General features: G+C 34.1%; 2 protein-coding genes across 2 annotated transcripts; one reads left to right on the top strand and one right to left on the bottom strand.

Annotated features, from left to right (window-relative positions):
- The first annotated feature begins 422 nt into the window (after positions 1 to 422).
- TCTEX1D1 (Tctex1 domain containing 1) lies at positions 423 to 4,303 on the top strand. The gene is made up of 4 exons (XM_032217326.1): positions 423 to 535; positions 1,120 to 1,211; positions 3,277 to 3,401; positions 4,100 to 4,303. The coding sequence occupies exons 1-4, from the start codon at positions 423 to 425 to the stop codon at positions 4,301 to 4,303; spliced, it is 534 nt and encodes a 177-aa protein (XP_032073217.1).
- A 2,252-nt stretch (positions 4,304 to 6,555) lies between these two features.
- INSL5 (insulin like 5) lies at positions 6,556 to 8,021 on the bottom strand. The gene is made up of 2 exons (XM_032217265.1): positions 7,853 to 8,021; positions 6,556 to 6,913 (listed from the first exon to the last, which is right to left on the bottom strand). Exons 1-2 carry the CDS (start codon positions 8,019 to 8,021, stop codon positions 6,720 to 6,722), a joined length of 363 nt encoding a protein of 120 aa, XP_032073156.1. The 3' UTR covers positions 6,556 to 6,719.
- Positions 8,022 to 10,908: the final 2,887 nt, after the last annotated feature.

The following is a 10,908-nucleotide window of genomic DNA, read 5'->3' as shown; positions in this document are numbered from 1 at the left end:
TTGGCTGTGGGTTTTCCCAAGAATAAATTTGCTATTTTAAAGTGTCACTTGTTGAATCTGGATAGTAATAAGTGCAGATTTTGTATCCCTGAATTAACAACTTTCTCTAAAGTACTCTTGATTTTTGTTAGTCCCCCGTTCCTCTCATTTTGATTGCAAACAAGGGAGTTGCAAAATCTTGTTTGTAGTGATGCTGTGATCATAGGTGGTTCTCAATTCCACTTTGCACGTTACAAAAGAAAAAAAAACATAATTATGTGATGATATAATTGTTTTTGCCGAAGACTTTAAAAGCTAATGCAATGTATATTTATGCCTTTTCAGTTATTTGATTTTGTAAAATGGACATTCATTTCTTTATCAGCTGCCAATACCTTTTCAGCTAAATATTAAGTTTAAAGTATAATTCATGTCTAGTAAATATGTCAGAGATCATGAAGGATAAAGCCACCCGCTTGGCCAAGAACAGAGGCAGCACATCTTCTTTGGGGAGCCATGAGATCAGAGCAAAGGATTTCTTTGGAAGAAACAAAGAGTAAGTAGCAGTGTTATATTTTCTTATTTTTCATCTTATTAATTCTTTGGTAGTCTGTTGGGTTATTTCCTTTGGGCACCCTGAGGTTAACACTGTTTTATATTTAGCCATGGAAATGCCCGGTGATAGTTAAAAACTCCTAGAGTATTTAGCTATTTTTAAGAAGCTGTCCTGTCCTGAGAACCATATTGAATAAAGATTCTATAGTTATTTCATAGCATGTTGTTCTACCATGGGGTATGTTCCAGTTGCAAGATGAGATTGGAAAGAATAGACAGAATGGAAAGGAATAAAAATGGCAGTTTTCAAGTAACTAAAAGGTTGTCATGTAAAGAACAGAGTTGTTGTAGAGCAATATTCCTCAACCTCAGCAACTTTAAGATTTGTGGACTTGTACTTCTCCAGGCATGGGAGTAATTCTATATCAAGACTATACTTATTATTATGAACAAAATCAATGGAGCTTAACATACCAAGAATCCCTATTCTGATAGTTCTTACATTCCTTGATAATACTTGAACAGGTTGTTCATTTTTAAATTAATATGGCAATGAATACAGTTATTGTTGGTTATTATGTTTAGCTCTGTAAGTACTGTGTCATATATGGATGAACCTGGCCACCATGAAGATAGCCTGCGTCCAGCTATTCAGATGGAGAACACATACCGATTAGGTAAATATAATTTTCATATTGATTGTCCAGTCCCCCATGTAAGATATTTAGGACTTACTGTATTCTCTAGACCGGATTAACTTATGCAAGACTGATAATAATGGTGAAACAAGTATATTTAATAAAGGTGATGGCACCAAGCAGTAGGAGCAGCCTAGGTATTTCATAACCAGACATCATTCTTCGGTTTCTAGGTCATGCTGTTTCCTTCTCTTTCCAACTTTGACATTCTAATCTCCAATTAGAAGAATATATCTTACTTGCATGTTCCATCAGTTCCAGACTAAATTTGATTGCCAAAGTCATCAACCTCTAAAGTCATTATCTGTCTTGAGCATCTTCTTTTATTATTGCTACCCGATATAGGTGCTTCTTCTTTTAGCTGGGAAGCTGGGTTCAGCTTCGTACCCTTAGTATGAACATTGAGAGTATGCCTGCAGGCTCTTTGAACATCCCTCCCAAGATTACCCTTCCTAGTAAAATGACACAATATGGCAGGCTTTGAGGATGGATATACTTTACAGTAACGTCCTTATATTTTGTTAAAAGCAGGGTTAAAACTGTTTACTGCAAAATAAAGTTGTCTTCCTGCTTTCAATTGGGTAGGAATGAAAAACATAGATGCAGAACAAATAAGGTATACAATTTAGAAAAGTATATGTCGGAAGGAAATCTGTTGGGAAAAAAATTGATCGGCAGCAAGACATCCATAATCTTGAAAAGGCAATGTTTCAATAGAGTTATAAACTAATAACTCTATTGAAACATTGCCTTTTGAAGATGATGGATGTATTTTCAATTTTTTTGGTATGGAGCTGCCAAACTTTTTATCAATTTGGAATGATTTCATAATATAATTTCATGCATATACTGCACTTTGAAAATAAAGTTATAGGTTTAAAAAAAACCATCCAAAGATTATATATAGCATACCTTGACAAATGTATAGTTACATTAAAAATAATTTTAAAAGAGAAATCAAATTTTAAAAAAGGGAAGGTTCATAAACAATAATATGGTCCTTTACTCTTTATAAAAATGCTATTATTCAATTCTTTTGTAAAATCAACAGCTTTATTTAAATCCAGTTTGGAAAAAAAGACATTCACAGATACTAAATATATGCATTCTGCTTTAATGTAATTCAAAGTTTCAGGGAGATGCTCATTAAAATATAAAGTTGCCATCCAACATGAGAGACTAGCAAAAAGCACATTTAACCCAGAAAGCTACTAACAAAAGACATAGCTCTGAATAATTCAAACATCCAACAGTTTTGCAGTGTAACTCTTTTCCATCAATTGGTTTTGAGAAGGAAGGGCTAAGGAGTTACTTTTTGAAATCACAGATCATTTAGCTGCTTTGTCTCAAAGCATTATATTCAGTCCTCCATGCTGTTCAATATCTAGATTCAGTCACCTGGGAGATCAGAATCTTGGAGTGAAGTGCCATCAGCACATCAACAAAATCCACCATTATTCTAAAAACCCTCTTTTCTGAGTTGGGCTGAATGGGGGGAAAAGTTGAAATTAAAATTTAACAATAGAAATGCTGATGATAGATAGGAAATTTCTTAGGGCACTTGAGCATCACTGAATCCATTTTTTTCTAAGAAAGGCTCCAGAGATCTCAGCAGATTCTCAAAGAGAACACACACAAAAATTAAGGACCTCTGCTCTAAACAGCCTGAGGACCAACTGTTTGAAGGAGAACATCCCCCCCCCCCCACAAGTGTAAATCTGTTCAGGCTTTAAGAGCAGAGGCCCTTTTGAAGATTCCCCTTTTATGAATATCACAAAATGGGCATCTGCAAGAAGGTCCTATTCCTAAATCCTTTCAGGCTATGGAAACCACTTCCTTAGAAATTACCCTAGCTCCATTTTCTCTCTGTGTTTAGCAAATTTATAAAGAAGGGACTCTTTTGTCAAATTTTAACTGATGATTAATATTAAAGTCAGTTTACACACCTTTCCTATTTCTGTTTTAATAATTGTTATCTACTTTTTAATCAAATAGAAAGGAATGACATGGATTAAATAAAATGAGTTATCTCTCTGCTTCTCAGGTCCTACAAAGTATTTCCCAGTCACTGCTGTGAATAACATCTTGAAGGATGTGGTAGTAAGTTATCTACAGGAAGAACAATATGAAGCAGAGTTGTGCAGGCAAATGACTAAAACTATATCTGAGGTACAAAATTATCACTAAAGTAAGAATTAAAATCAGTATTGGAATAGATCTTATAGAAACTCTAAAGTGCAGATAGAGGGGAATCTATCTTAAGCTTTATTTGAACGAAGTTTCAATTGTTTTTCAGTAACACAACCCAACAATGGGACATTAAGAGTGAAATATTAAGATAGCTTTAAAAATATTTGATAATTGTGTTAGCCTGTGTCAGGACATATTCAAATGAACTTTTTCAGCTATGATTTTATATCTCAAGTTATTTGTTGAGAAGCTCATAGTGCTACTTTACTATTCTTTTGTAAAATAAAAAAAGAAATTGCAAAGAACTTTTCAGGCTAATCAGAATGTACTTTTCTCTATTATATACCTTTATATATTTCCCATATATTGAATACGATGTCATTGCTGCATGAGGGAACAGCTGAAGGTCAAGAATTTATGATGCAATCTATAATTTAGGAATTTATAACTGTCTACACCATAGGAGTAAATTGCCCTGAATAACTGTAGAATCAGCTTTTGTGACTTTCAATCAACAGTACTTGATCTTCTAAATTATTTGGAATTATAAATCCAATTTCATAATCAATTGTACTTAAAATGGAATGGTTTTAAACAGATTTGTACTGTATTCTAAGAATTTCTAATTCTAACTCTAACAGTAACTAAGAGTTTAAGCAAGTATATATTTCTCCTAGGTAATAAAAGCCAGGATAAAAGACCTGATGGTACCAAGATACAAAATTATTGTGATTATATACATTGGACAGCTAGGTAAACAGAGCATGCAGATTGGAAGCAGATGCCTTTGGGACACTACAAGTGATACTTTTTCTTCATATTCTTTTAAAAATAGATCATTGTTTGCTCTTGCAAATGTCTATGCCCTTTACTCTGAATGATGATGCAAAAGATGTGAACTGAAAAACAAATTAGATCTTATTTTTTAATTATACTTCTATCCACATTACCTCCACTACCAATCCACATTACCAATCACCTCCACTAGACCGATTAGATCCCACAGATTAGGCCTCCTCCGAATTCCATCCGCCGGCCAGTGTCGACTGGCGACTACCCGGAGGAGAGCCTTCTCTGTGGCTGCTCCGACCCTCTGGAACGAACTCCCCGTGGAGATTCGAACCCTCACCACCCTCCAGGCCTTCCGCAAAGCCCTTAAAACCTGGCTGTTCCGACAGGCCTGGGGCTAAAGAGCTGTTGCCCCCGTCTCGAATGGTATGACTGTTGTGTGTTTTTAAATTATGCATTGTTATGTTTCGTTTTTTAATTTTTTGTTTGTACCCCCCTTCCCTGATTTGAATTGTGAGCCGCACTGAGTCCCCTTCGGGGGAAAAGGGCAGCATATAAATATAATAAAATCAAATCAAATCAATCAAACATTAACATGGTGATAAGTTGTATTAATAAACGAATGTGCATAGTTGTTATGTTTACTAAATAATCTATTAATTATGGAAGAAAACATTAATTAATTTTTGAGACACCCGTATTTTAATTGCAACTAATGACCCAGCTATTTGGTCCTGAATTCAATGGTGCTTAAAAATTTGTGAACCCTTTTGACTTTTCAGTGGTTCTGCATTAATGGCGTGTGGTTTGGTATCATTTTCCTCAATAAATAAACAAGTATGATGTTCCTGATTCATTAGTTTAATTAGGTTCTCTTTAATGTGGAGAACAGGTCCTATTTTAAGTAATATTTGTGCAGAAATATTGAAAATTCAGAGGGGTTCACAAACTTTGAAGCACCATTGTAGTTTTCAGGAAGAGATTCAGTATCCCTGTTATAATTACCTGTGATGGAATAATAGGTTTAAATGTGAGATACAATTACCTGTTTACATTCTTGAATAATGATTGGTGTATAAGCATAATAAGCAGATTTGTTTATACTTACACAGATAACTATTTTGAAAGGTAAGCTGATCCATTAGAAACACAATTTGGCTTTTCGCATAAATGTATGTGTTAATAGAAAGGCAGTGGGAAACTATATGGTAGTGTACACAGTAGATAATAGCAATAGTAATTTGTGTTTTTTCCCTTTCTTTTTGTAAAATGGTTAGATAAGAACATGACTGGTTAAGGAGCAGCCCACTTCCTAAGAGGCTGCCTATTGAGCAGATACAACTAAATAATATAAATATAAAAATATTTAAAAATCACTTGTTAAATGTATTGATAAACTGTATAAAGTTTCAAAAAAGAAATACAAGGATTCAATTTGAAATAAAAACATGTAGAAACCATTTATAGTTACCTTTTGTCTATTTGTATTTATGTTTTTCCATTAATAAGTACATGATAACTCGTCTTAAAAGATCAAGACGCACAAGAATAAATAGCCCAGATGGTAGCACATGATTTGAAGCTGATTTAAATTTCAGGCATGAAATGTTGGAATCACAGTAAGGCAGTCACAAAACTTTGCGGCTTATGAGTAGAGGTATCACAGTCACCACCTGAAATCTGTAGTCCAATGGAGGCAACACCCTCCCCCAATTAAAATGCATTTGGAATGAGGCTGTGAGATGAGAGTAATGTGAAATATGTAGCCCATATGACTGCTAGCTGCAGCTGTTCTGGAACACTGACCATTTCTTGAAACCAAATGTTTTTCAACCAAGAATATTGGTAGGCCTTTCCCTATCTCTGTAAAAAAAAAAAATTACAACATTCTCTTTCCTGCATTCCTTCCCCAAATAGTTTTTTTCTTTTTCCACCAAATATTTATCATCACTATTTGCAAGTTTCCTTGCAAAAACCTCAGAAGTATCTTTATTTTGAGATCAGTCCAGGCAAAAAGTAATTAGAAGAATAAACATTGAAATGCCTAGATCGGTATTGTCTCTTCTGGCTGTCATTCCAGGATTTCAGTCAGAATTTCCATTAGCTTTATCATGGATTAAAGCTCCTAAACTGAACCATCGAGCTCTAGTCATTCATTCAAACTGTTCTTTGAATTCCATAAGAAAGTGAAACATGTTCAGAGATATTTTTTTTAATTTGCAAGCCCAATAGTATTTTTATGCATTGACAAGAACAGTTTAGGGAAACTAATTTATTGAATTGCACATTTATTTCAAAAGTTAGGAAACAAAGCAACTAACTTCAGATGGCTGATACACAAGTATGGATAATATGTTTCTAATTTATGTAATATCCTAAACAAAATAGGAGTTAGGAGCATCTGCAGAGCTGGGGAATACAAAGTGTAACAGAAAAGATTTGAAAATGCTATATTCTAGACATGATGCGTCTTAATTAGATAAGCTTCCATAGCAGGACTTTAATATTTTAGCACAGTGAATTTATAGTGTTTGCACTACATCCAATAGTACAACAAGTGATTGTAAGCTGCACAACATCCTTGCTTCTTTTGTGTACAGACTTCTGTTGCATGTCTTGCAAATCTTTCTTAGACTCCATGTAGTACTGGATTAATTCGTTGCTTTGGGATTTTGACTTCTCCATGTAATTTCCATTGGCATCTGTGGAATGAGATTAAATTATAAATATGTATGCATTTCTTGTTCCATTACATAAAAATGAGAGGCAAGCAAGTTCAGATTTTATGTCCATAAACCTAAAATTTAAAACTATTACCAAATAAAAGTTGATGTTTTTAAATTTTTCCTGTGTGCATAGTCTGTGTTGTTAATATTTAGAAGATCAACCTGGAAGTTTCAGTCTAAGAATTTATACTGGAACAACTGCATTGCTTTCAGAAAGCTTTGCTTTTCCAGAAAGTATATCCTAAACTGAAGCTAACTTCTTTTCAAAAGAATGAAGATGATTATATTTTCTTCCAAATGCTTCTGTAATTAGAATAGGAATTATATATTAACTTCAAAAGATCAAAAGCAAACTGATTTTGAGTTTTGTAATCTTGGTCATGCACCTGATTTCAGTGAGCCTTAAGAGATGTTGCTTCATTCACCAAAATATATTTCTGAAGACTCCTTTAAAGTTCTGAATTTCTATATTCTATATTCAATTCTCTATATCTGTCTGTCTGTCTGTCTAGCCATCTATTTAAAACAAAATAATCCCAACACCTATCATTAAAAATAGCTTGTAGAAATCTAAAAACTGATTTATATGTATTATCCTATGCAATTTTGCTCACAATATTATGTAGCATATTTCAAAGCTTGCATAGGTTGAGACATAGGGACTTGAATAGATAACTGCCAGCTCTGGTCCATTTAAGAATCTCTTCTGGTGCTCCTACCATCAAAATAGGGCAGAATGAGATTTCTCCATGTTAGTTTCTGTTTTATAAGTTATAATGTTATTACTTTTATAATATAACTCATCTTTAAAATGTTTTTTATTAAACCATAGCATAGTAAAATCAAGTTAATGGTAAATTTATTTATGACTGATTGCTTGCCAAATTATGAATATTTGGGAAATTATATGCTTACCTATGAGCACTTCTGAGAAAGGGTCACCAAGTTGTCTTCTCCACCGTGATCCTCCACAAGCAAAGACAACAGCTCTGACAAATTCTCTCCCACAGAGTTTAATAGTTGTTGCTTCAGAATGTATGGCCATGACACAGAGGAAAAGCAGCCCTACTAGTACCACCTTCATTTTGTAGATAAAACTTGTAGCAATTTGAGCAGGAAAGAAGTAAAGAGCCGCTAAAGGTTCATGCTGAGATCTGGCATCAATTTATATGTATCTGGGCTGTTGGTTGAATGACGTGGGCAGAACTAGTAAAATATTTTCTGATGGCTTTAAGTGCTGTAGGTTATGTGCCTGGGTTGTTCTCAAATAGTTACTGATGTTTCAGTATATCACTATATTGGCTAAGAACAGCTGCACAGTCAGTGTTCCAGAACATTTATAGAATTATTCTGAATTATTCTTATTGATTAGATCAATATTATAAATGTGCACTTCATCCAAACATCCCAAAGTTTCACTTGTGATATTTAACTAAGTGCAAGTTATTGTGGCTGCTATAATTTTTAAGCAGTGGACATTGCTTAGCTAGTAAGAACATTCCAGGTTGCTTTGGAACATTTAGCAGAATTATTGGATTCTCTGAATTTCCAATGCTTTAATCATATACTGTATGTGTTGGTCCAGCAATTGATCTTTTGTATTGAAATTTTGCAGATTTTGAAAACCATCAATGAATAATTTTGGAATGAGAGAGAATAATTTTGTGTTTTGATTTGTTTTTCTGTTTCTATTGCACTCTGATATAATCTATTTTAAGATAGTATCCGTTTCTGAAATTATGGATTTCACGCAAGGATGACATAGGATGTTGCAAAGAGTTGAAATTCTGAGAAAAAGCATTTAGATCATAAAAGTATCTTGCTTCAGCTTGCATGTGTAGATAAAACTAAAATAACTAGGAGCAGTTACTCACAATTGTTGAAAGCAATTGTTGATGATAACAGAATTAACTTTTGACAGAACTCATAGATGTCCACAGCTAGCCATAGTGATATTAAAAATAACATGCATGGATGACAATGTAACTCAAACTCAACTTATATAATTGCATCCTGGTATCCATACAAAATATGTTACACAGACCTTGCATTGTGTCTTCATGATCAATGTTTTGCCACCTGACTCCACATGCCTATATCAAAACAATCATTTTTGATTGCCTGATCCTTGAAAAGTGAGTTGAGCTTGCTAACTTTTGTCTTTTCCATGGACTCTATTTCCATCACTAGAAACAAGAGAAACAGCCAGATTGGTCTAGTAATTAAGGCACCAGGTTAGAAATAAGGAGACAGTGAGTTCTAGTCTCAATTTAGGCATGAAAGTTGACTGGGTGACTTTGGGCCGATCACTCTCAGCCAATTTACCTCACAGAACTGTTGTGGAGAAAATAGGAAGTGGAAGGATTATTAGATATATGTGCTGCTTTGAGTTGTGTGTAAAAATAATAAAGGCAGGATATGTATAAACAAAAGAAATGGACACAAGATTAATACTGTTATCAGGCTAGTAACCTATTAGAACAGTAGGATACCATCCTAGGAGAGCTGTTTCCAGCCCATTTCCAGTCTATGTGCAGTAAATCATGCAAGATGCAATATTGGAGCACGAACAGCAAAACAATCCCCAGGTACAATGACAGAAATCCCTGGTAAGCGTAACATGAGGAAACACATGTAATCTTCAGTTATGTTATTCTGTGAAACTCACAAAATTGCAGTTTGGGGTGCAATGCAAGCTACTTTTTGCCCTCTGGAAAAAGAAAGCACCCATATCTTTTCTGTAAAGAAGCAAGCTAGCTAGTTCAGAAAACCTTCTATAATTAAGAAAAGCAGCCTGTCAGTGTGCAAATGTAGATCGTCTTCATTTTCCTTTGACAAATTCTGATCTGGATTGTTTGATAAATTGCAATTGTAGTTCATTACACACTTGGTAGTTTGGGTTTGGAGATTTTTTAGAATTTATTATATGGTGCTTTTTTTAAAGGGTGTTTTGGGAGGTTGGCATGTGTACTCGTTTTATGGATTTCTGCCCATAAATCCAAATCCTTTGGAATATCTACTAAAAATTAATTTAAGAATAATTTACCTTTGGACTAGAAAGAAAGTAACTTGCTCAGAATCCCTTGAATAGTGGCCAGCTATAAGTATAAATGGGTCGCTTTCTAATTTTTTTATTAGAAAAAGTAGCTGAGACTAGTTGCTCATCTATTTATGCTTTGAAATACATAGTAGCTATAATATAAAGAAACTTATTGATACCTTACATCACACATATTCTCCAACTTCAAGGCTTGTGTTGATGACTGTTAACTTAGACATAGAATACTGTTAACCTTGATATTTTTCAGTTTACAAAAGCATTAAAATATTCAGTTCTTTAGTAGAACCAACAAATAAAAACGATCTCTATCTGCTCTTAAAAGAAAGGATGCATCCTTTTGTCACTTTTAGAAGGATAATGATTAACACACTGTTCACTCTAATGCATTTCCTCTTTAGAAACACGACAGGAGACAGTTGTCACATAATTTCTTCATAAAAATGTGTAAACTGCACTTAGGGAGGTGTTAATGCTTTCTAACCAGTTTATCATTTGTTCTATTTAAGCATTCAGTTCTTGTTGCCATGCTTGGGAAGCCAATTTGATGCTACAACTAAAAATTATAGTATTTGTTTGTGACCGCTCTCCAGCTTTCAAGGTTTAGAATTATTCAATAATGTAGAACTTTTAAATCAGTTAAGAATGGAAAAGCCATATGTCTTACATATGGAGGAATTGGTCTAGACTGGGGTGGAGATTTTCTGTTAACTGCAGATTATTGCAGACAAGACCAGTTGAGGTTTTGTGTTGGAGATGGGGAAGGAAAACTTGTTCAGCAATAGCCCTTGCCCTTTCCAGTGTCCAGTGCTGTTTCTAATAAAGCTTTGAAGACTCAGCAATATTCAGAGCAAATTCTGATAAAGAGCATGTTGCCAGGTTTAAAGAAGTCCCATTCCTAAATTTGCCCTTA

This window comes from Thamnophis elegans, chromosome 5 (assembly GCF_009769535.1).
Source record: "Thamnophis elegans isolate rThaEle1 chromosome 5, rThaEle1.pri, whole genome shotgun sequence".
Classification (NCBI taxonomy): Eukaryota; Metazoa; Chordata; class Lepidosauria; order Squamata; family Colubridae; genus Thamnophis; species Thamnophis elegans.
Note: the sequence above shows the minus strand (reverse complement) of the source record. Positions and strands in the feature narration are given on the sequence as shown.

Excerpts from the sequence above, each read along its gene's own strand:
- TCTEX1D1 (XM_032217326.1), top strand. The coding sequence starts at position 423 with ATGTCAGAGATCATGAAGGATAAAGCCACCCGCTTGGCCAAGAACAGA. Across the intron at positions 1,212-3,276 it reads GGAGAACACATACCGATTAG|GTCCTACAAAGTATTTCCCA; the intron begins GTAAATATAATT and ends TCTGCTTCTCAG. Across the intron at positions 3,402-4,099 it reads TGACTAAAACTATATCTGAG|GTAATAAAAGCCAGGATAAA; the intron begins GTACAAAATTAT and ends TATTTCTCCTAG.
- INSL5 (XM_032217265.1), bottom strand. The coding sequence starts at position 8,021 with ATGAAGGTGGTACTAGTAGGGCTGCTTTTCCTCTGTGTCATGGCCATA. Across the intron at positions 6,914-7,852 it reads TTTCTCAGAAGTGCTCATAG|ATGCCAATGGAAATTACATG; the intron begins GTAAGCATATAA and ends CTCATTCCACAG.